General features: G+C 34.6%; 3 protein-coding genes across 5 annotated transcripts; 2 read left to right on the top strand and 1 right to left on the bottom strand.

Annotated features, from left to right (window-relative positions):
- Positions 1-260: 260 nt before the first annotated feature.
- LOC132178595 (cullin-1-like) lies at positions 261-7,839 on the bottom strand. Of its 2 annotated transcripts, XM_088515366.1 has the most exons (20): positions 7,825-7,839; positions 7,585-7,742; positions 5,856-6,022; positions 5,627-5,726; positions 4,716-4,901; positions 4,449-4,496; positions 4,160-4,363; positions 3,997-4,074; positions 3,178-3,270; positions 2,985-3,065; positions 2,453-2,488; positions 2,288-2,374; positions 2,049-2,198; positions 1,903-1,967; positions 1,559-1,679; positions 1,325-1,486; positions 1,095-1,238; positions 797-1,015; positions 532-708; positions 261-435 (listed from the first exon to the last, which is right to left on the bottom strand). In XM_088515366.1, exons 3-20 carry the CDS (start codon positions 5,987-5,989, stop codon positions 334-336), a joined length of 2,187 nt encoding a protein of 728 aa, XP_088371492.1. In that variant the 5' UTR covers positions 5,990-6,022; positions 7,585-7,742; positions 7,825-7,839; the 3' UTR covers positions 261-333. The 2 variants fall into 2 exon arrangements, with proteins under 2 accessions (XP_088371492.1, XP_088371491.1); XM_088515365.1 differs by having other exon boundaries at positions 7,585-7,832.
- Positions 6,226-16,620, top strand: LOC132179526 (uncharacterized). Its single transcript, XM_088515493.1, has 8 exons — positions 6,226-6,241; positions 9,038-9,067; positions 9,513-9,543; positions 9,676-9,721; positions 10,343-10,420; positions 12,280-12,393; positions 13,808-13,886; positions 16,205-16,620. Exons 1-7 carry the CDS (start codon positions 6,226-6,228, stop codon positions 13,847-13,849), a joined length of 357 nt encoding a protein of 118 aa, XP_088371619.1. The 3' UTR covers positions 13,850-13,886; positions 16,205-16,620.
- A 1,956-nt stretch (positions 16,621-18,576) lies between these two features.
- On the top strand, positions 18,577-23,924 carry LOC132177842 (protein N-terminal asparagine amidohydrolase). 2 transcript variants are annotated; one of them, XM_059590312.2, is made up of 9 exons: positions 18,577-18,777; positions 20,281-20,466; positions 21,158-21,222; positions 21,344-21,443; positions 21,550-21,588; positions 21,689-21,880; positions 22,692-22,870; positions 23,034-23,153; positions 23,592-23,924. In XM_059590312.2, exons 1-9 carry the CDS (start codon positions 18,730-18,732, stop codon positions 23,695-23,697), a joined length of 1,035 nt encoding a protein of 344 aa, XP_059446295.2. In that variant the 5' UTR covers positions 18,577-18,729; the 3' UTR covers positions 23,698-23,924. The 2 variants fall into 2 exon arrangements, with proteins under 2 accessions (XP_059446295.2, XP_059446296.2); XM_059590313.2 differs by lacking the exon at positions 20,281-20,466 and having other exon boundaries at positions 18,583-18,777.
- Positions 23,925-25,030: the final 1,106 nt, after the last annotated feature.

The following is a 25,030-nucleotide window of genomic DNA, read 5'->3' as shown; positions in this document are numbered from 1 at the left end:
TCCAAACTACTGTTGATAGAAGAAGGGTGTATGTGAACTTCTCTTCTTCCATCATACCAAACAGGACGGCCCAGTGTTGCAGGACCAACAGATTGTTTAAGGCTCCCAATTGGAGCAACACCAGTAATGCCTTGTTCAGTGGCTGCCACATTAGGGTATAAACCTGCACATAGTATAGTAATTTCTTGCTGTTTGGAGGCTTAATTTTTGACAATTAAGAGAAACTTTTACAAAATATATGGTTGTTCATAAAGTGGGTGTGAAACTGATGTGAATTACATCACAAAAAAGTCACTTTATGGAAACAAATCATAAATCGCCAAAAGGGCCACATCATGGCAGGTACATGTAGAATTTGCCGCCTTGTTTGTCTCTTTCAATATATTCTCTTTCGATTAGAGATTCAATGCGGTTCTCTACAAGCGTCCTATCAGGCTGCAAATTCACATTCAAGAAACAGCTGTGAGTTAAAACTGATCAAAAGAAACGGGACATTGATCATATAATGAGGACAAACAAGTGCCTAAATACCTTGAATTTGCTATCCAACTGAGCATCTAACTTGCCCAGCAGCTCCATGTGACGTAAAGACTTACAGCTCTTCATGATGCGCACAATTGCGGCATCAATTTCATACCGCCTATCGCAGACAACATCTTTTATTACTTCCTTTTTCTCATCAACAGCTTTGCTCTTAAGAAGAGGAATCTGCAAGTCATGCAAAGCAATAGATATTATAGCCGGTACCATCAGTAAATTAAAAGAGAACCAGATAATTTAGAAAATATCTAAGTACCTTGATCCTACTATTTATGTCAGTGAACTTTGAGTTGAACTCAAAGTAATCAGTAGGAGATATATTTGTTGTGTTCGGCTCCTTGTTCAGAATCTTATACTTGGCGCCTGACAGAGAGTGGAGTAGATGAACAACGTCATCATCGGTCAAGTTCAATTCACTCTTTATGTCTGAATAACTCAACCTATCTGAGGAATTGAAAAGTAAGAGGACCGAAGCCTGTCCCAGAAGATACCCTATATTAGCATAAAGAAATCCAAAAAAGCATTCATAGAACCGAAAGGATATTAAATATCACCTGAACCGTGCTCACAATAAGCTCAATAGCTCTGGGTTCAAAATTTCCAGTAATATGACATACACCCAATGGGTGTATCCATCTCAGCCTTTTACTCTCATCTTCCATCTCATAAAATTCGTTGAAATTACTAACACAATTTTCCTAAGATTAAAAGAGAAAGAATGTTAGTGAATTCCAGAAAACAATTAACAAATTTATATAATGTCGAGAACAAAATTTCAAATCACCAGCTCTGGGGGAAGCTTGAGGGCAAAAGACTTGTAATCTGGCCAGGAGTTAGAATTCAGAACAGCAACAGTAAAGTCAATCTCCCGATTTGTGTGTGGATTATTGCTTAGATACTCCTTGAATCTGGTATGATATTCCCCTGCCAATCTTAAATCTCTGACCTACAAGAATAAAAAGCAATATAAAATGAAGTCTAAGATTTCAATTGACAAAAGATTACAAGGGCAACTGACCATTCTCTCCATCTTATAGGTTAATTGATGACCACACTGCTGCTTAAGCTTTTCCAAAGTACTCCTCTCATGGTCATCATTTGCAGTATTGTGAAAAAGAAGTCTTCGAGCAAGCTTCTTTCTGCCAGCAATCATGCAACATAAGTAATATTCATATATATATATATATATAAACGTGAGGTATCGAACCTCAAGAAATCATCTAAGCAATTAGTCTGATTACCCTACCATAGAGCTACATCCCGCAGTAAATAAGGTTAATCATATACAACTTGTCGTTAAGTAAACGCAAAGCAACCATCAATGTGCTTTCAATTATTAATATAATTGATAGAACTATGTACCTGTAGAGTTCTATGAACTGAGCGACATGATTTGTGTCGCTATTATAAGCAAGCAACTTTACTGCCTGCAGGCAATAAAAAAAAAATGAAGTCCACAAATGTCTATGAGAAGTTAACCAAAATAACTCATCACGAGTAGGTAAGACCTTTCCAAGTGTTTCTTCAACAGCTTCATCACTCAATTTCTTGCTTCCACGTTTCTTAAGAATGTTATGAAAGAAAGTAGCAAGTAGTTTTGCACTTGGCCTTCCTGCAACACCCTCCATCCAGAATACCCCAAAAGCCTCCTTGAGTGCCTAGAACAATAGAAGGAACATTTAGATGTAAAGGAAGATATGAGTTCGCGCGATCATGACAAAACGTGAAGCCATTCTCTAATACAAACCTGGTTATAAATGGTATGGTTTTGGAAACAATCATTCACATATGCAAGGTACTTGTCATGCAGCTCAATCACTTTTCTAACAAGAACCTGAAGAGCACACCCTATATCAATTTTCAATCATTAAACAGTCCAGACAAATTCTAGTACAAGCTTCATACAGTTTACCTGTTCCTGCAAACCAACCACATCCTTCTTCTCTGCCTGTGAAAATAAGAAAATTAAGAAAAAACCATAGTGAACATCAAAACAAAATCAAAAGTTCAAGACAATGGTCTTGATGGTTACACTTTACTACATTGGATAAAAATGCTCCTCTTCGGGTGGGAGTCAAAATTCAGTACTGATGGGATCTTATACATGATATGACAATGGAATAATCCCAAAATCTCTTCATGAGAACATGGATAGATCAAATATTAAAAAAAAATGCAAAGAGAAAGACACTCAGATGGGGTTTACATGTCAATGAAGATAATATATGTTCATTGACATGTAAACGGAAAATGAACCTCTTGGAAAAGTATTGTAAAAAAGAATAAAGAGGGAAAAAAAAAGTCAAAGCAAAGACATCAGCAGTAACATGCTGCAATAGAGAATAGCAGAGAAATTTGTATTAAACACTTAATGGGAGAAAGGCCAATAAACCTCTCTTTAACTAGAAGAGAAAAGGATGAAGCCTAAGTTGGAAGCTACTAACCTGCTTATATATGCTGGAAACGGGATCTAAGCCTTGAGATACTTTAGAAAAGAGCCTGGACATTCTTGACAAATCTCCCACCTTAGCCGTCATTAAGCCGGACAAGATAAGATTATAAGAAAGCAGAAATAGTTGATTGATTTTCAAATACTTTCTGCAAAACCATTTAAATAATAAGATAATCACCCAATACCTTGTCACCTCTAAGCAACGCAAGGGGCCGCATAGAGACATCTTTGCGAAGCAATTTGGTTGCATACACAGACAACAACTCACGTCGAACTTTCTAATTAAAAGGAAGAATAAAGGTTTTACAACAACAAAGTGACAATCAGATTTGCAGATTTTGTAAGAATAATAAATGTTTTTTAAAAAAATTTCATTAGCCTAATAACTCATGATCCATTAAACTAATACACCAAAAAGCTGGATTATATTAAACAAAAAGGGCAAAAAAAAAAAAAAAAAAAAATCAAATTTAGTCCCTAATTTTTTTATGTGATTTCAATTTAATCCTAGGTTTTCAATTTCGACAATTAGGTTCTTAGGTTTTTCTCCGGTTTCAAATAGGTTACTCTATCAACCTACTGTCCATTAGTTAACGGTATACCATATCAAACCAATCAATTAATGCCAAGAGTTAAGTGGCATTACAAATATACCCTAAAAAAAAAAAAAAATTGAAAAGAGAGGTGGCCGACCACCCCTAATTGGTGAGCGGTGGCAGCCCCCTCTTATACTCTACTACAAGAGGCAACATCCCTTCACAGGGGTTTGGCTACTCATGGCCACCCCTCACAGGAGGGCCACCAACCCCTCATCTGATGAGGGGTGTCTTTAATTAATTGGTCTAATGTGTCATGCCGTTAAATGGTAACTTGACAAAAAAACTTATTGGGAACTAGAGGAAAACTTAAGGACTTAACTACCAAAATTTAAAATTTAAGGACTAAATTCAAAATGCATGAAAACCTAGCGACTAAATTTTATTTTCCTATAAAAAAGTACAAACCTGCAGTAGCTTTGGCTCACTACTTGGATGCAAGTAATGAGAAACCCTATCTTTCTCTTGTTTCAAGCAGTCCTCGCCCTGAAATACCGTAACACACGTTAAAATTCATTATGGGCTGTGAAATTTACTTCGTAACCAAATAACATAAATATATAAAGCTTACTTTCTGTGTATAATCTGGACAAGAATCTTGTGAAATCCAGTTATTAGCTTCCAAATAATAATAAGCAGCAGTTTCTTTAAGCATAGCTGCTTCAAAGTCATTTTCATACAGATCCATTTGCCCCATTCCAATCTCAACAAATATATCTAAAACATTCTTCAATAGAACTCGGTCAATCTGCTTTCCCTCACGTTCTTGACCAATCTGATTTGGAAAAAAAAAAATTAAGTAAACCTATTTGGGAACTATGCAAGTGTAGTCTATATTTCAGGTGAAAGTGCAAACATACCAGACAAATAACAGCGTCTCTTACTTTTCCATTTAACTCCTGGTAGACCTGAAATCACAATAAATGCACCCTTTGTATCACGATTTGATATATCTTATGAAGAAAATGAACACTAAATTGGATACTGAAAAACACCAAATTGGATGGAAGATATTGTAAAGTTTTAATGCTTTAATTTAGAATACGAAGTTACCAAGAGGCAATGAAATGATCTATACAACATGAATTAGGACGAAATCATCATGTCAGGGTTTAATCATGACGCACCTGATCACGGAAGCATGTAAGTCCAACTCCATTGAGGGGAGGAAGTGACCTCCATGTGATAAAATATCTATCAAGATAATGGAAGAAATGAGAAAGCCACCTCACCATAACTTTGTGATTTGCCCACCTTTTTTGAAACTCTCTCAAAAAAGTTTCATCATGCTTCTCCCTTATAGATGGCAAAACCTGTACACAACACGAAGCCATCAAAGTCAAATGCATGAGAATTTAATATATATATATATATATATATATATATATATATATATATATATAACAAATTAGAACTAAGACTCCATAAGACAATTCTTGAGCTAAGAAAGAGATCCTGATCAAACAAATTAACATCCTACACATCTTGGTAATTTGGCTTTCCCCGCAGTTTTCCTCACACCAAATAACTTAAGATGCTGATATTTAATACTAATATCGAAACATAAAAAACAACAATGCCATTAATTTTTTTTTTTTTTTCTAAAAGAAAAGAAAAAGAATATTTCTTTTTATTTTATTACGATAGTGGTTGCCATTGAGAACTTGATTGGCAGCAAACTTCTGAGAATGGTATTAGAAGCAGTAATAATATTATATGGCAAAGATTTTGTTTCCAATGTTTCCTGGAGATTCCATTTTCAAGGGGGGAAAAAGGCAACAATATATCAACTTAAGCTTTAATAAATATGCAGCGGATGACATCAACTAGTAAATGGGAAACCTATTGAAAAATAACAAATAGTTCTCTAGACTAAAACCTTTATATTGAATTCTCTACCTCCCAACGTGATATTCAACAACAAGTAGTTTTAGCCACAGAAAGCCACATTTCACATTTTATGCTACACCAACAAATTCAAGTGATTTCAATGCCATAGTAAATGCAATAACACATAAATACATAAAATGTTCCTTACCACTGAAGTTATGTAATCTTCAAATGACTCCCGGTACTTGTCATAAAGCTGTTGGGAGTAATTATGAGGAGGCTCCTGAGTACACATGTCATAGATGGTCCTGTACATAATAAATAAAGGAAAAAAAAAATACAAGATTATAATCATCTCCATTAAACTCAAACTTCAAAGTATACTACAAGTACAACAATAAACAAGTAAACTAGCAAAACAGCATAGAAATGGATACGTGTAGAGCATCATGTAGTCCTCAGAGCTGAAATGTGGCTCGGGCAGCCCTTCTAGAATGTTCTTCAGCTTTGTGATCCCCTTCTGCATGAACTCCCATCCCTGTTCTAAATGCATGGTCTTTCCCTCACTCATCGTCACCTAAATCCTTAATCCAAAAACCAAAATCTGCAAAACAATGCACCGAAACTTAAACCCATGTCAGAAAAGCTATCACAATGCTACATTGACAACCTCCAAGGAGATATCCATAATGACCAACTCCATATTTTAAAGAACCCCAGTAGAGAAAACGAACGAATTCCCTAGCTAAGAACTAACAGCAAAGGGAGTATATAACAGAAGCTTTATATAAAAAATTACAGAAAACAATGACAAACAATTCAGGTAAGTACCTAAAACAATGAAGAAGAAGAAAAAAAACAGAATTGAAATTGAAAAATATATTCATGAAACCATAACATATTCATGAAATCAATACAGTATTTGCCTTCCCTTCCATTATAAAAGCTTCTTGTTCTCTGCATTATGAGCTTGAAAGGAACTCAAGAATAGATGGGGGGGAAGCTTAGAGTTTGGATACTGCTCCAATATTGCGGTCTCCTGATCTTTTTTATTTTTTAATAGTTACTTTCAACATTCAGGCATTATGTGGTATGGCTTGTTAGCACATTATTATGGTACCATGGTACATGAATTACTTCTTTTCTTATTCCATGTTCAATTGATTCTGTTCTGCACATAAAAACCAGCTTTACTAAACCATCCATGTAGAATTAGGTTCTCCTAAATCACCATCCTAGCGCTATTTAAATCCCAGAATTTTTCAGAAGTTTATCTTCTTTTAGATTTTCTAAGAAAATTTGTTGAATGTACAAGGTAGATCAAGTATGTTGGGTGGATAAACAGGCATTGCTAAAAAAGAGCAGAACCAACATTACCAATAAAATGCAACATTAAAACTAAATCCAGGACATAAAAGAAGTACACCAAATATATAAAAGAAGTACACCAAATATATATATATATATATTCTGCTGCTGGTCATAGTCAGAGGCATCCGGAATAGTTCAGAGTTCAGAGGAATGCTGAAAAATTCCGATGAAATAAAAGAGGAAAAGAATAATTGATGTATATATGTATATATGTATGTAAACTTCTTAAGGAGATAGACAAACTCAAATCAAATAAAATTTTTTTATATTAATTTGTTTAAAGCAGGAAAAGACTTGTTAAGGCGTTGGTTGTGCCTTGATTTGATTATAACAAGTACAAAATTTTCATGTTGTCACTTAACCACATATGACATATATAAAAACGGAAAGCAGCATATTTACAGATCAGAGCACCCTGCTTCAAAGAAAAAAAGTGCTCACACACTATTGCAGGTTTTGCTGGGATAGATCGATGATCCTTACGAACCACCATTATTGAACTGTGAGGCATGTAAGTACGTACTCACACACATATACAGCAACAAATAAACAATTAATGCACTCAAAATAAAATTGTTCTTAAGTAGAGGCTAACGTTTGAAGCTTCAAAAAAAAAAAAATACCATTACAAATTTTGGAGTACAACTGAGAGCGAAACTACAAGCATGAATTATTTGAAAGAAAGGGCATGCAATTATTGAGAACAACGTTTCACCTTAACTAAACGTTTTCTTGTTGGCAACTAATGTGAAATCCCTAATTTTATTCAATGGCCGTGAGGGTATAGAAATGTACCTTCTCAATGGCCGTGAAATCCCTAATATTCAATGGCCGCGAGTGGATAAGAAATGCACCTTCTCTTCTCTTCAGTGGCCGTGAAATCGCTGATGTTATTCAATGGCCGTGAGTGTATAAAAATGCAGCTTTGCTTCTCTTCAATGGCCGTGAAATCCCTAATGTTATTCAAGGGAATGTATAGAAATGATTAAGGAATGAGAGAGTCTGAGAGAGAGATGGCTTTGTAGAGAAACTCACCAGAAAACAGTGGCATTTGGGCTGTTTAGTTGTTCGGACAAAATGAGCGGATGTTCATGTTAGTGCAATTTTGTTTGTCGACCAAAATGACTCTTTAGTCCTTCTTTAATCGTAACAAGAGGTAGAGAATTTATGTGGGCTTTTTCGTCTTTTCTCGTTAGTTTTTGTTAGTATACCCGCTCTTTTTGTTTTGAACAGTATAATTGACTCTTTTACCATTCATATCAAGCGAATTGACCCATAAACGAATTTATCCACATTTTTGTTTTTTTAAGAAAAAAGACAAAATAAAAAGAAAATGATGTGTGCCATCTTTTTATCTTTTTAAAATCTTTTTAAAGTTGATGTGGCTTTCGAACTCACTATTAAATTAAAATTCAAGTATGATTAATCTAAAATTTGATAATAATTTTAAAAGTCACATCAATTTTAAAACAAATTTAAAAAAATAAAAAAAATAATATTTAGCATTACTCATTATTACCGCATCAACTTTTATGTACAAAATATAAAATTTTTATTACATTCTTCGTAAATGGATAAATGATGTTTTCATCAGCCGTGTCAACCGGATGATACCAGAGTGCCGCCACTTGGAGGATCGGATATTACTTTGACTCTAGCCGTGTCAACCTAAACAAGTACCCAGTCACAGCACCCTAGATTAGCGGCATTTCCAATTTCCAAACTTCCCCTTCAAAATTGCAAAAGACGCCCTTAGCCCTTACCTTAATAAAGATGTAGTCCGCCAATTGAACCCGTAAATGACGAGAAAAGTGGGGCCCGAGATAAAAATGCAGCTTTGCTTCTCTTCAATGGCCTGGCCGTGAAATCCCTAATGTTATTCAAGGGAACGTATAAAAATGATTAAGGAATGAGAGAGTCTGAGAGAGAGATAGCTTTGTAGAGAAACTCACCAGAAAACAGTGGCATTTGGGCTGTTTAGTCGTTTGGACAAATAAGCTGATGTTCGTGTTAGTGTAATTTTGTTTGTCGACCAAAATGACTCTTTAGTCCTTCTTTAATTGTAACAAGAGACAGAGAATTTATGTGGGCTTTTTCGTCTTTTCCCGTTAGTTTTTGTTAGTATACCCGCGCTTTTTGTTTTTAACAGTGTAATTGACTCTTTTACCATTGATATCAAGCATGTTGAACGAATTGACCCCATAAACGAATTTAACCGGGTCCGGGTCCGGGTCCGGGTCCGGGTAAGGGCATTTCGGTTTCGGCTCCGCAATCCAAGGTTTGGGTTTGTTGGTGATGCTTTTTTTCGAAATTGTTTGGTGTTCTTTTCTTATTCTTTGGGAGTTTGATTGATAATGGGTATGGTTTTGATCTAAGCGAAAAACTTTCTTTTATGGGGTCGCTTTCTATTTTTTAACCTTTCTTTATTTCTTTATTGAGTGTGATTTCAATTGGGATGATTTGATATGAGTGGTGGTTCGGATTTATTGTACATTCTTTTAGAATTATGCTACTCTTTTGCGGTGTAGTTGGGTTTAATTTGATAATGGGTAGGGTATGTTTATCAAAATGTTTTTAATCCAAGCCTTGCTTTTGATTTTTTCAACTTATGCTTGTTCTTGGAACGGAATTTCAGTTGGATAATTTGATATATCAATGTCAAGATTATCAGTTTTGTTGAACATGAATATATGATTTGATGGTTTTAGTCTTATTTTGTGTAGTCCATTCACTTTGGGTTCTCCTTGTTTTAAGGTGTTCCTCCATCATCAGTCGCTGATTCTAATGGCGATAGAGATAAGAGATAATTTTGTACAAATTAGCATCATTTTGTTTTGTAAATTCAGAATTATCACTTTAATGGATCTTTTGTTGTGCTTCCCGTAGGGATAGAAGCAGAGATGACACATTGACCACTGTCAGAGATCGGAAAGTAAGTCGATGATTTTGTTTGTGGATCATTACAAGTTGTTTAAAGAAGGCATTGTGATAATATTTTAATTACTTTGTTGACCCTTCTTGTAGAAGGGGTCATTTATGTTGTTTCACTTAAAGGGATTTAGGGCATGGATAAAGAAATTGTTTGAGTTCCCTTGTTTAGAATCGGTGAAATTATTAATTAATAAGGATTTGGAAAGAAATCCACACAGCTTATCTTCTGCCCAAAGTGATTGGATTTGGCTGGAATTGGAATGGGCAAAGGAGCAGTACTTTTTTGTACCCCTGTTCTAGTTAATTTTGAGGACAAAAACCTTCAATGTCAATTTTTGTTCTTTTTGTTTACATTTTTTCTATTTGCCAGACAGGATAAAGGAATTATACTCGCTGCCACCCCATTGGCATCCCTAAGGCTCCCTAATTCTAGACCAGTCAACTATAACTACAAAAAGAAATGGACAAACACATGTTGTTGTGTGTTTTAAGTTCTATCATTTGGAGAATTGATCTTTTATGAAAACATTTTTGCAGTCTATAGTTTATAAGTAGAATGCCAAAAAGACATTGAGTATTTGGCCTTTGGTCTTAATTCTTTTGTTGCTGTTTATGTTTGTAGGTCAGAATAATAGATGGGGCTTCTCTATATGCACTTTGCCGATCATGGTTGAGGAATGGTTATCCAGAAGAAAGTCAGGTTTGCATCAATTACAATGGGAATTTCTCTTTCTGTGCATTTGGACTGTGCTGCCTTCTTTTGTTCATTTTTTTTCTTTCTTTCCTGCATAACATATTGTAACAAATTTCAACATGCATAGATTCTTAATGAATTTACTTGAAGCTTTACATGTAGATACTTAACATACTTGATTGCACAGAGAAGTGAATGTGTCAAGTCTTACTGGAAAAGGTGATGGCATGTGTGCTTATTGGCTAGTTTTGTGGATTTTGGGATAAGCAAATCATAAAGCTAACATTTGCGTGTGCGTGCATTATAGAAAGATTTGGAACAGTTCTGAATTATTACTTGTGTGTGTTTTTGGGATAATCTAATGAGAGGAAGTTTGGTACTTTTTGCATTGGAGAACCTGGTCCTAGTAGGGAAAATTAATTTCTAAGAATCTTAAAGATATGCTTCATTTGTACTTAAAAGATATCAGATTGTTAAAAGTAAAAGTGCTAGTATTTTGTTCATCTGGAGGCATGTGTGCAGTGTTCTCTCTCCCCTTTTTCTTCTTCTCCTCCTCCTCCTCCTTGTTGGAGGTTCACAGCTAAAGAACAGCCTCTTGAACCCTTTTTCCTACCCTCTTTTGCAACCTCAATTCAAAAAATCTTAAGACCGACCACATAAACACACATAGGCAGTTTTCTATTCTGATCTTCACAAGTTCATGGGCTTGAAGTTTGTGGCATGTGTGTTATGATCTAAGCAAAAGAGAGAAAATGTGACTACTGTTTTTTTTTTTATTATAATAATTCAGACTACTATTACTTTCCATTAGCCTTTTGACTCAGAACCGATCTCTCATAGACTTTGCTGTGAACTTGGACACTGAATCTTCTGTTTTGGCTTTCCTCTTATATATATATATATATATATATATATATATATATATATATGGGTTTCAATTTTCTCTTTCCTTAAATTTAAAAAAGAAGAGGAAAACGATGATTAAAAAGATGAATATAGTCTCTTATTATTATTATTATTATTATTATTATTTTTCTACTTATGATTTAGAAAGATGAATATGTCATAACTTCTATTTGAAGTTCATACATTGTAGTTAGAGGGTCTTTGAGCAAACTAGTTTTTGGGGAAAATGATTCATATTCTGCTTAAGTACATTTACATGAGTAATTTTTCATTCAGTTCTATCTTGGGATCATCTTCTGTTGAAATCACTATTCTATAGTTTTCCCACTGCTTGAAGTCATGTTCTTTTTTACTGTCCTCTTGTCCTTATAGTGCCTTTTAACATGAACCTGATCACACATCTTGTTTGCTTAAAGCCACTTTCTTTCCATCTGTCAAATGGTTGACAGTTTTGGCTTTTGTTTGAAAATATTTGTTGTTGAAAGTATTTAATAGTGTGGTTTCTCACTTTTAACTTATTTTCTAATTTGTAATTCAAATTTATGTGTAAGACATTGGCTAGGAAAATGAAATTTCCACCCCCTCTTTCTCCATCTTAATCTCTTCATATAGAGTATCCCAAGCAAGGTGGATGGTGGAGGAATGGTTAAGTTGACTATTAAATGCCTTGTCAAACATCTGTCACCATTGACATGTTGAAGTCAATATTATTCTTAAAGCAGTTCTTGTCATTTCCTGTTTTATTAGCATTGTAGTAAGTTCCTTGTAATTGCTTTTAAGTACAAACTTACATCAATATATAGTATATGCCAAATATGCCCTTTGGCTTCTTTTTCATTGTGATTTGGGCCATCTGAGTTGGGTGTGGGAGTTAAAATGTTCGGAGACTAGAGTGAGACTTTATTCTTTTCACCCCCTGCCCTTAATAAATGTTTTGGTTTTATTTTTTCAATTGGCAGCCACAGTATGGGGATGCTGTGAAGTCTCTTCAAAAACCTTTGCCTATACCCGTGTCAGCCACTCATCTGCCAAAGAACAAGGAAGCTGAAGAAGAAGAAGCAGAGGATAAGGAGGTTGTCTTTTGGGTTATCAATTTTTTGTTGTTATTTTTACTGTTTTTCTATTTTACCGCTTGTCTGCCACAGTATTACTGTTTTTGTTTTTTTTTTTTTGTTTTTTTTTTGTGTGTGATTAATCAATTGAATTATATTTTTAGAATAAAATAAAAAGAAATGCACTTGATGGGCGTATGAGGAAACATGGCCATAGTAGCGTCTGGAGAACTTCAAAAAATTTAATGAGAATGTTTAGATCCATATGTGTGTGTCTGCTTGTCTTTGCAGACGTGTAGATGAATGCCAAAAGGTGTTTGGTGAATTTTCAGTCGTGAAAATTCGCATGTCACTTTTCCCTTCAGATTAATGGTTTTTACATATTATCTAGCCGGAGTCTTGATCTGTGCCACAAATATCCTCATTTATGTGGTGATCTTTTATCTCTATGCTTGGAAATTATTAAGATTTATCCCTTTGATCAAAGGAGTTTTTACTCAATATTTAGATGTATTTGCATGCAAAGATTTTAGTAGAACAATATAACCCATTGAAGCATCTTTATTTTCTTTTAGATTCCACAAATATGAGATTATAGATATTTATCAAAAAAAAAAAAAAAAAAAAGGAGGATATTGTTGTTTATTCATTTTAATCAGCTTTTGGATGAACCCTGAATCAATTATCTTGTTTTGGGGTATTTCTTAAATTATCCACTGATATCATGACATGAAATGATGTAATTTATTTTTTAAACTGAAAACCAGGCAGTAGTTTTAGTAGTAGATTAGTTGGGTAATTCAAATGTTATCTGGGGTTTATTGCAAGTCAGTCAGCCCACTTTTCTAAGTTATAACTTATGTTCTCTGACTGATAATCATCCTTCATGACCAAACTTAATTGTGGTCATTCTTCTTCTATGGCATGTAGGAGCTGTACCCATTCGGTATGCATATTGAAATTAGCACTTTAACTTTGGTGACCATATTCGGTAATTCTTGTATTCACTTGGGTGAGTGACTTTTGATTTTTCAATATTAGGATATGAACTTGTTAAGTATAGACTTAAAAAGCAATTCTAGGAAAAATATAGAAAGCTATGACAAGTTTTTGACTAGTGTATATTGGGGAGGCTTGCATATGATAAAGTTGCTACACCATGGAATATCACTATTGACAACAAATTGACATATATTTACAGAATATATGATTTTTAAGTGACATGGACATGTTTTAGAGTTGAATATTTATACTACTGAACCTTCAAGTGTCCTTTGTGTTTTTACGGGGCTTAGGAAATGAAATAAGGCTTTATTTTCATTGCACATACGTCGATAGAGACATACATACATACGTGCATTTTCAATTGAAAGTTTGATCTGTTGTAGATGCTCCTCTAACTCCTCCAAGCTAACTTACCTGTTTCTGCTTTCAGGATGAGGATCTGTTGAGCATTTGTCACCTCAAGATCTTTTGAAAGGACACATCAAACATGCTAAAAAGGTTCGAGCACGGTAAGTTTCTATATTTCCTATTTGGTGTCATTTTTTTTAACCTCTCATCTTTTAAATACTATTCTTTCTAGTCAGAATGAGGCATGTTTTAGTTAATTCGAAATGATGCAGAAATTTTTGAACTTGATTGTAGTTGAAGTAGGACAATCTGATAGTGCTTCCTATGAGAATTCATAGATGGATTATGAAATTAAATGTCCTCGTCTAACTTGGAAAATAAGTCCAAGGAATTATAGCGCCTTTGAATGATTGTGTTGAAGTTCTTTATGCATTCTCTATATATCGTCTTAGGCATCTAATGTAGAAATATAGAGAATGATTAAAAATCTTCATATGTTTTTTATCGACTTAGAGAAAGCATATGATAGGGCACCTAGAAGTAATATGGTGGTTTTGGAAAAGAGAAGGGTTCCCTATAGAGTATGTAATGTTATTTGGGATATTATGATAGAGCTGTAACTAGCGTGAGAACTATTAAAGTATCTAAGCGAGTTTCCTATCACAATAGGTTTATATCAAGGATCATCATTGAGTCGATATCAAGGATCACAATAGCTAACTAGATCGATCCAGGATGAGGTCTCTGGGTGTGTATGTTCTTGCAAATAATATCATGTTATGATGAGACTTGAGTGGGAAATTACTTCAAGCTGGAAGTTTAGAGGGATATTTTAGAATCTTGAGGTTTTAGGTTAGTAAGACTAAACCAAGTATATGGAGTGCAAGTTCAGTACAACTAGAAATAGAAATGGCAGGATAGCATAATTTGATGGTCAAAAGACACTAAAGAATGATTATTTTCAGTATCTCAGATCATTAATTTTATAAAGATTGGGAGATTGAAAAAATGGGGCTCATAGAATAGAGCATAGTGGATGAAGCGAAGAAGTGCATTGGTAGTATTATGTGATCTTAGAATACTCATTTAAGTTAAAGGGAAAGACTATAAGACTGCTATAAGATATGTTTTTACTACCATTGTAATTGTTTTTTGTTTTTTATAACAATCTTCTCACTCTCAAGGAGTCCAGAAATTCCTTAAAACTAGAAAAGTGAGGACTATTAGACATCACCAAGCATAAAGAGATTTGAACATAACATCTTTTAAACACCAATCTCTCTCAATATGCAAGGATCTTCACATTCTGTACTCTCCAAATGCACCACTTTAAGCACAAAGGGTCTATTTTCCATGTAATGACCCAGAAAAAAACGTTAACCACATTTACACTATCACTCCAAAAGAACTAGTCAATTTGGAGCTTCCTTAAAATTCCTTTTTCACCTAGTAACTAAGCAATGTGAGACTAAATTCTCATGACTATTTTTATAAATCACCCATTCTATATGGGCTACTCTTCATCTTCTCAATGTGGGAACAGAATGTTATAAACTCCCCCCATTAAATCCTTGATGTCTTCATTAGGGTCACGCCATGCAGTGCTCAAGTACAACATGACGTTACTAGGTGGTTTTGATACCATTTGTAACGGCCCAAGGAAAAGCTCTAATCACATCTTCACTATCATCTTAAAAAGACTAGTCAATTTAAAACCTCCTTGAAATCTCTTTAAGAAAGCCCATCATTATAATGGATATATAGGCTTTCTTAAGATGGTATTATTTCATATGCTTGTGTTATTTTTGCAATGGCTTCCATTCTTTTATCTAATAGCTTGCGTAAATTTAGAAGGGGTATTCATTATACATGAGATGTCCAAAGGAAGTATTAGAATCTGGATCCGGCTTGCATGTGGTAGCGAAAACTACTGCATTCATGTTGTAGCCCAAAACGACCGTGTTTTGGGCAATAAAAAAATAGTTTTTTTAAAGAAATAATATAAAATTCATTAAATATTTAAAAAATAAATCAATAATTTAAAAAATAAAAATATTAAAAAACGAAAAACTATTAAAAAAACTAAAAAAATCAAAGGGCCAGCCACCCCATTTTTGGCCAAGGGGGTGGTTCATGGCCGGTCTAGGTGGACGAACCACCCCTATGGCCTTTGGGTGGTCCGGCCACCCCTAGACCGGCCATGGGGTGGCTCCAACCACTCCCTTGGCCAAAAATGGGGTGGCCTTGGCCAACCAGCCACCCTTTTTTTTATAGTTTTTTAATATTTTTATTTATAATTTTTAAGTTTTAATGAATTTTTTATTATTAGGTTTTTTTAACCGTGAAAAACGATACTGTTTTTCACTACAGCATGCATGCAGTACTTTTTACTACTGCATGCAAGCCAGATCCTTAGAATATATCCATGAACATTTGGGATAATGCTATAAATGACATACAATTCTATGTTTTGGTGCAGAGTAAGGGAAGAACAGTTACGGCGAATTGCAAGGTATAACAGTAGGCTTGCTCTTCTCCTTCCTCTGCTGGTAGAACAGTTCAGAAATGATACAGCTCCTAGAAACTGATTCTTGCAGCGTTGACCAGACATCTTTGTTAATATTGGGCATCCTCTTGCACTTCTTGTCAAAGTTGTAAACTTGCAGAGGTTCTTAAGCCTTTATGGGATACAGGAAAAGTGACTCAAATTTGCTGGAGTTCATTGATCAAGATGCAAGCCAGGCGATTGTAAAATTGTTTGGGGAGGTTTTTGCTTATAAATATACATAGAATTGTTGTTAGCTTTGCCCTAGTGTTTACATCATCGTGCAACTTCGAAACAGAGTGCAAATGTTCTCTACTAATCTCTAATTAATTTACTTTTTTTTGTTCTTTGGTCTTCTGTTCAAAGATGTTCTCTGCTTCCTTTGAACCGATCCAGGCATTTTGCAACAGATAGTTGCCATTCTCCTGTTAAAGATTCAAAACCTAACTAGTGTACTTTTTTTCTTTTTTTTTTTCTTTTTTTTTTTGTAATAAGAAACCAAGAAACTGAAACAGTGAAAGAAAAACAACTAAATAGTGGGAGGTGGATCGTTGCCATGGGAATGTAGCTAGCTGCGGCCCAATAAGTCACATGGTGGGCGCAGAAGTTTGCACTTCTATAAATTTTTTGGGAGGCAGCAGAAATGAGAGAAATGGTGTCAAAAATCAAGTTAGCAATCATCCAGTCAAGGACCTAAGAGAGGTGTTGAAGAGTTAACATAACAGTGATAGAGTCACCTTCTAGTTAGGTTCACTCGGTACTTAACTAATGTAGTGAGTTGAATGTATTTCATCCAAAATTTATCAACTAGAATATATGACAATCATGACATCTAATGGTGATATAATATTTTATGGTTGTGTTTTCATAATAAAATTGAATGATCAATTGAAAAATAAGAAAATTTATGGCTTATGTAGCAAGTGTGACATGTGGGAGTGGACGTTGATGTGTTAAGTGTTGTGTCACTTGCATATGTGGCAATTTGATGCTTAACGGACATTTAAAATTTGGCATTCACCATAAACTGATGCATTGAAAGCTTAAAAAACCAAAAGCTCAATGAGAAATTTATAAAGGAGAAATGCTATAATGCATTCTCCCCAACATCTCTGCCTCTTTAATTTTTTTTTTTAAATAAAAAATCGAGATGCTCTTAAGTAGAGATGGTGGGAGAATGCATTATAGCATTTCTCTTTAAAAAGATGTGTTAGCTCATGAATTTGTTTTATATGGGACACTTGTCATTTTATTATTGGTATTGATGTAGTGGATTAACTATTCCCATCAAAATTTCAAACAAAAGTTAGAAGACAAAAATTTATTTATTAATTTTGCATGCCACATAAATTTGTTCCATTGGAGTGGCAAGCATGTCATGTGCGCCACATGTGTTTAGTAGAAGTGGTACAACGGCTGATCTTTTGAGAGAAGAAAACTAATAAGAAGACTCGATAAACTTGCGATTTCGGCTCACTTGATAAAAAATTTTAGATGGTGTGTTTGGATTTTTTGTTTAAAAAGTATTCTAATGCCATATAAAGGTAAAAATAATTTTGTGTTTGAAATTATTTGATAATATTTTTATATTTTTGACTAAAGCATAACAAAAAAAGCAAACCTAAATACATTATATACTATTCATACCAACACATTTTTCCCTACTAATAAAAGGCGAGACAGTCTAAACGTTATTTTTTTGTCATTCTCTAAGGCTGGTAATTTAACTCGCGATACACGAACCCAACTTGAACACAACATAAACGTGTCGGGTCGGGTCGTATCAACCCGTGGGTTGACACGTTTGACCTGTATATATATTTATTTTTATTTATTTTTTCTTGGTTGCTGGGTTTTTGCCATTTTGGTTTGGTTATAAAATTTTTAATGACTTTAAACGTATACACGGGTTGGGTCGTGTCAACCCGACACGACACGACACGTTTATCTAAACGGGTTATATATATCGTGTTTGAGTTTGGCATAAATGGGTTCGTGAGTTATACGTGTCGTGTTCGGATTTTGCATAAATGGGTTCGTGTCATAAATGGGTTGACACGATCCCAACACGCCAACACATTAACACGTTTTGCTAGCCCTAAATTTCTCCTAAACAACTTTAAAAAAAAAAAAGTTAGCCATTATATTTAAAAACTTAATTGCTAATTTTTTAAAATATATATATATATATATATATATCAAAGAAGAACAGGAAATGATAAATAGCACTTGACATAAAAAATTTTAGAAAATATAAGCACTTTTTCCGTACTAAAAATAAAAGACGGGTGCTTGTGGAAGCCTTGAATAAAGGTCCTGTTTCAAACCATGTTCTTCACTTCTTTGACATCATCGGCTATTTGCGTTGAAATATTTCTTCCTTCTCTCAATTTGCCACTCTCTCTCTCTCTCTCTCTCCCTTTCTCTGAGATCACTCAGAGGTTTTGCACCAAGAAATCATGATATTTGTTGATGGGGTCCCGATTTCTACTGACCCATCTTCTCAGGTACTCTCTCTCCCTCCACTCTTTCCTTCTTTATTATCACTCTTTTCTAGCATTTTTTTGCGAACGCCCATCTGCTTGAGTCGCAGAATGCAAACCCCAGTTTAATATTTTCTTTTGTCTCTTCGTTTATCAGTTTGGCTGCCAAGAAAATCTCTGAAAAAGAAAATAAATTATACAACTCCTATATCTCTCTCCCTTGGGTACAAGAAAGTTTAGAATTTTAACCAACTTAAATGCTTGGCTATATTATGCGCTTATTGTTGCTAGCTTATTGTATGAGTAGGAACTGTAGTGGGAGTAAAAAGTTAAAAAAAATTTTGCAGTTAGGATTTGAGGGTGAAATATCCTTTTATACTCTTGTATTTAAAAATTATTTAATTTTTAAGTAGTTAAAATTATATAATAAAAAAATAAAAATAAAAACATGGAACCCACGGATTGGCCGTGAGTCAGCTCGACAGCAAATGTATATTTTTTTTTACTTTTTAAACATGGGTATTTTGGCGTCCTCCCTAAGGAATTAGGGTGATATTGTAAATTTTTTTTAAGTTTGATACATTAAATTGATAGTTTTTAAAGTTTTTGGAAATAATTGCAAAAACGCTGAAAGGTTAGGAGGTTATGTGAAGTTTCTAAAAAAAACAAAAAAAATCTCATCTAGAGAGGGTTTTTATAGTCTCGTCTTTCTGTTGGTTTACTGAGAAAATTCTGATTATCAATTCAGAATAAGAGTATAATTTAACCTTTTGGTCATGAAGTTTGTGATTGTAGTTGTTTAGGTGCAAGTGGGGTGGTTTTCCTTTCTTTCTCCATTATTTTCTTCTTGGGTGGTGGAATTCCAATTTTCCAAAACTAGTTACTAAAGAATGGATGCATATACCTTTGATTTACAATATTACTGTGAACATAGTAGAGAACATAATAGTTTGCACTTATGTTACTTGCTATGTCTTGCACATACTTTTTAATATTTACTTTCTAAGAAGTTAGGATTGGTATAAATGTGATTGTGGCAATTTTACCTTATACCTTGCTCTTATATACTGCTTATGAGCTCAGTCTCCAGTAATAGTATCATTACTCAATGTCAACTTCTATGTCGAAAAATGCCTAGATGCTTGATGTTAAGTTTGGAGCCTCATATAGCATATCTCCTCTCTTGTGGTTCCCATTTTTTATCAAGTTTAGAAACTTGAATAGTGGCAAGCTGAGTATACTTGACCCGTGCATGCCTTCAAGCACGCATATTTGTGTAAAATTGAGCATCTCTTGAGATTGTGGCCCAACTTTCTTGTACTAGAGGAGATTGGTAATAGATGTGTGTTTCACCATTTTGGATAATGTGTAATGAGCAACCATGAAATTCTCAATAATCACTTTTTCTCATAGAGAAATATTTCCTGAAGGACGGTACATCCTGCATATCATATGACATGCTTGCAGAATTTCTTTGTTATATTATGTGAATAGGTAATGGACATAAATTCGTGTGCTTATGAACAGGGAAGTAATGCCCTGGTTGCTTTGATGGAACACTCCACTCTGGTATCTGTCTCAAATTCTCTCAAGGCCATCCCTGAGAGGAAGTTCTCGGTCAATGAAGAGTCTAGCCAGGAGAGATTAAAAAAGAGTAAATGGGTTTATGTGTTCCAAAGAGAATATGCAACTGTAGATCCTGCACTAGTTGATGTATGTCTGTTTCTTAATTTCCTTGGGAAATTACTTGTGATTTTCTGACATGAATGACAGTGCATTGTAAGCCTTTACATGCTTATCTGCCTAATTATTCTATGGAGTCATTCAAATTGTGAAGTCTTTCTCTCCTCTCCCAAAGTTGGATCAAGATCTTCCTTTAGCAACATGAATTTGTTGACCCTGCTCTTAAGAGAATTGGTTGTGTGTATAATATCTTGGTCATCCATATGCATGAAAAAAAAAAAAAAAAAAAAAAAAAAAAAAAAAAACTGTTATTAGCATGCACAAGGAGTTACCTCAATTTTGGGGATCATAGACCTTAATACTGAATCTGAACCTTAATATCTTTCTCTCAAAACCCCACCTTCTTTGTGTGAACCAACTGAATATATATATATATATATATATAAAATCTTCTTAAAGTCAATAGAAACTTTCCTTTGACTAAATTGTTACAAGGCTCCAGTTTTAAGTTTTAGATACTCAATTGGAGGTTTTATGAATAGAATTTTTATTTAATAACCTTAAATGTTGTCATATGATGATAACATTTTAATTTAATAGATACTAGACAGAGCACTGCAGTGCCAGTTAGCATTCTCATTCTCATCTCCACATCTCTAGCTGTTCTTTCCTAATTCCTTTCAGTTAACATTAATGTTTTTTTCCCTATTCACATGGAAAGTTTGTTGGCACTGATGAAGCAACAACCTGTGTGGGCCTTGTAATACGCAACAAGCAAAATGGAATGTAAGAATTGATCATATCAGGGATAGAGAATTTGTAGGAGATTTTATGAACTAGGATCAAATTTCATTGTGCTTCGTGTTGTTTTTCCGATTCCTTTTTTTTTTTTTTTTTTTGCATGCAGGATCTCAGTTTCTCATATGGATTCTCCAAATATTGTAGATATGGGCCTCTCCCAGATGTTATCGCTTGTTGTTGGTCAGAACTTGGATGCCTACTTGGAGGTATTTTTCCTTCTTTCCCTATGGTTCTGTTTCTCAATGATGATTTCTTCTATTCACATTGATTACTACTTCATGGATTGAAATTCTTGCATAATACCTCATGCAGGTGCATCTAGTTGGTGGTTTTGAAGATGTCTCTCATAATGTCTGACTGGGATCCTCTACTTTGTTATTGATTTTCCAGAGATGTAGTTATCCACTCAGTCAGAATAACTGAAGTTGACTCTGTTGAATTTTCTATGCAGTATGCTAATTCTAGGACTAGATCAGAAAGTGGTGCAAAGTTGGAGGGTTATTCCTATCCTTTGTGTGCCAAAATTGTTGAAAGTATGTGCATTAGACAGGAGAAGTTTCACATCCGGACTTTCTTCGTTCTTGGGCATAACACCAGAAGGGATTCTAAAGGGAATGCATACCCCATTTTCAATGGGTTAGCGGTCAGATTAAACTTTATGGTTCTTATATCTTATTGTCTTTTTTGAGTTCATTTAAATTGACTGAAGTTTTATTTGAAGGGAACGGAGCATTTTCCTTTCGATCTGGGAATATTAAACTTTTCTTAGCAAAATATTGGTTGTCTTCCGTGTGATCAATGTGTTCTAGGGAAAAATTATTAACCTGCACGTGTAACTATGCATCCTTAGCTTCAATCGTGTACCCAAGTTCTTTGGAGTGAGCTTGTAAATCTGAAAACTTGAGAATTGTGACAGAAAAGGCAGCTATTTAGATATTCAATGCATGCATACTCACATACCACTCTTTGCACTACTGGAAACTTTATAGTCTAAACCTGTAGCTCTAGTGGATTTGCAACGTAAAGTTTCAGCTAGACAAAAACCCAACTGCAGAGAAATGAACCTAAATATGAATTCGGATTTTAGAAATTATGACTAGAAGTAAATATTTACAAATGAGACAGATGCTGTTATATGTAGGTTCTTTTGAAAATCAAGTAGTTTACATTCATCAAGAACCACTGTATCGACAACATTATACAAGACAGATTTTGTTATTGACTACTTTTTACCTTTGTTGGGACATATAATCGCTAAACTAGTTACATGTCTGAGATGGACTCTAGTATGGACTTAATGGCGTGATGAGGAATATAGTCACTAAACCTGTTACATGTGTGGTTTTATGGTTTATGACAAGATATTCGGCCTTTATAGGTTAATATATACATGTGGCTGAACCTTTAGCAAGATTCTAAAATATATATTCTAATATTTTTCTCCCTTTTGTCAGGTAGAAACTTCCACCGGATCAGTTACCCCTTCCTGTTTTGATAGAACTTCAAGATGTCCGGATGAAATTGTCAGGAGAATTCGAGTAAGTGCATCCTATGAGGACCCCAGCTGGAATGGCAAGTTACTGGAGACATATGATACTCAAACTGATCAATTCAGAATTGCTCCCTGCCACTGGTAAATTGTTACATTTATTTTAAAGCTTATATTATCTCCTCTCTCAAAGAACTATGAAGGCTTCATTTCTTTCCAAAAGTCAGTTCCCTATGCTGTTTATGTAGTTCCTTGCTCTTTTCTCCATATTTGTTGATGCCCCGTGCTCTTCTTTCTACTGATATAGGACCTTTCACCAAAAACATATGGCTTTGTTAAGACAAAATTTTCGTGATTCAGAAATCCTCCTCGGATGTTCTACTTCACCTTTAGCTGAGGGCCCAGATTTTGTGAACAATTTAAGAAGGTACTCCAATTAAATTAACGCTTTGATTTAAGAGTTCTTATGACCTTATGGTTGGTTAATCACGATTCCTTGGGCAGAGTGTTTGAGCATTGGACATAATGTCTTAGCTGCCACTTGTTGATTGCCAGTGCCCACAGTTTTTAAAAGTACAAAATCTGCACGTTGGATGCAAAGATACTTTTTGATATGATAACTATTCACAGGGATTATCTGAGAAAAGGATAGCAAGCAGATGAAGATGTATTGGGTTTAGAGTCTTGAATTATTATAGGAAAGCATTTCATTTTCATGAAATCCACAAAGTTTGAACTCCTTTTCATTTCGTTGTTGATTGGCATATTTATACCGACTTCATGACCTCTACAGGTTGCTTCAATTATATGCTTTACCCATTGTGTGATATCATTACATTTACTGTGTTCTATTTTACCTCTTCAGGGAGGATGAATTTTTGATTAAACACCCAGATTGGAGAGAAACCTTTCCGATGAATCAGCCACGAGTCTTTGAGAGGGCCGGTGACGGAGGATGGAAGAAGTGCTGATTATAGTTACAATGTTCTTCTGAAAATAATGGTACCGCCTGAAATCAAGGCTATATGCACACTTATTTTCCTCATTTGTATGTAAACTGTTCAGTTTTTACAGGGTCATCACATTTGCAATTCTTGTGCCAAGTATAAGCACAATTGTCTTGCTCTGCAATTGGCATGTATTAAGGTGTCTTTTAGCTAGTTCACCTTGTTGTTATATTCAAAGAAGATTTATACCCCATTTAATTGCTGGAGGAAAGAAAAGGAAAATGCTTTAGTATGTTCAAAACCATCAAAGAAATCAGCATTTCATTGCATTCTTTTAATCTGTCCAAACGACTAAACGGGAAAAAAATGCATATCTTAAGGGTATACCATTGATCCAAAAGTTTTAAGACCATTGGATATTGGTTAAATCTTTAACCGTTAGTTCTATTATACTTCTGAATTTGACGTTCACGGTGTCTTACTCTATCGATTCTAATCAATGATAATCAATAATAGTCTTCTACCATCAACGATGGTGGTTCAATAGCCCAAGGAAATTCTTAAGTGATCAGGGTATGTATTAAGGTGTGAGTTCGAATATCTGCAATGAAGAATTCTCACATATGCTTGATTAGTATTGGTCACCTTAGATTCTTATTGATGTCCTAGTGGGGTTAGGTCAAGCTGTAGATCAGTTGGACTTGAGGGAGCATTTGCGATTTCCACCATCTAGGCTTCTCCTATGCGGTTTCTAGCGAGTAGGTGTTACTATAGTCACGCCAAGGTAGGATAGCTAATCACAATTGGTCTCCTCATCTTACCATTCTGCTCATAAAAAAAGTAAAAATAATAATAAAAAATAAAAAATCAACTATAGTCCTTTTTCTTTTTGACTTAACATATGCTTGTACATTGTACTAATACATTTTAATACATTCTATAGGTCGTCTTCTTTGTGACTTGAATCCGTGATGTGAAGCATGCTTTGGGACGTAATTCTTAAGAGCCTTACGATTGATCCAAAAGCCCTAAGAACCTTACCATTCATGTTTTAGTTTTAGATTATCCAATGTTATCTTGGCCACCAAAATAAACTATTTGGTGAGCTCCATGCTTAACCACAACCCCCGGCCCACGAACCAAAAAAAAAAATGACCCTCCTAAGTTTATATTAGTACAAGTCAAATCCGGTGGGCAAAACAACCAACTAAAATTATCTTTGGCCGCCCAAGTGTTGTAATGATCACTGTGAATTGCAAATATCTTAGTATGTGAGGTCAAATGCCATTGTTGAATCTAAGTATACATAGAAAATTAAAGGATAATTAATATTGATAGATGGGTTAATTAACTCCAA

The sequence above is a fragment of the Corylus avellana genome, chromosome 4 (genome assembly GCF_965113065.1).
Source record: "Corylus avellana chromosome 4, dhCorAvel1.hap1.2, whole genome shotgun sequence".
NCBI lineage: Eukaryota > Viridiplantae > Streptophyta > Magnoliopsida > Fagales > Betulaceae > Corylus > Corylus avellana.
The sequence above is the reverse complement of the archived record's forward strand: the minus strand, read 5'-3'. Positions and strand labels throughout refer to the sequence as shown.

Coding starts and splice junctions, on each gene's coding strand:
- LOC132177842 (XM_059590312.2), top strand. CDS start 18,730: ATGATATTTGTTGATGGGGTCCCGATTTCTACTGACCCATCTTCTCAG. Junction 21,223..21,343: donor CGCAACAAGCAAAATGGAAT/GTAAGAATTGAT, acceptor TTTTGCATGCAG/GATCTCAGTTTCTCATATGG. Junction 22,871..23,033: donor AGAATTGCTCCCTGCCACTG/GTAAATTGTTAC, acceptor CTACTGATATAG/GACCTTTCACCAAAAACATA.
- LOC132178595 (XM_088515366.1), bottom strand. CDS start 5,989: ATGAGTGAGGGAAAGACCATGCATTTAGAACAGGGATGGGAGTTCATG. Junction 4,364..4,448: donor GAGACGCTGTTATTTGTCTG/GTATGTTTGCAC, acceptor TTTCCAAATCAG/ATTGGTCAAGAACGTGAGGG. Junction 1,239..1,324: donor TCAAGCTTCCCCCAGAGCTG/GTGATTTGAAAT, acceptor TTTTAATCTTAG/GAAAATTGTGTTAGTAATTT.
- LOC132179526 (XM_088515493.1), top strand. Junction 9,544..9,675: donor TGGGTTCTCCTTGTTTTAAG/GTGTTCCTCCAT, acceptor TGCTTCCCGTAG/GGATAGAAGCAGAGATGACA. Junction 9,722..10,342: donor CCACTGTCAGAGATCGGAAA/GTAAGTCGATGA, acceptor TTATGTTTGTAG/GTCAGAATAATAGATGGGGC.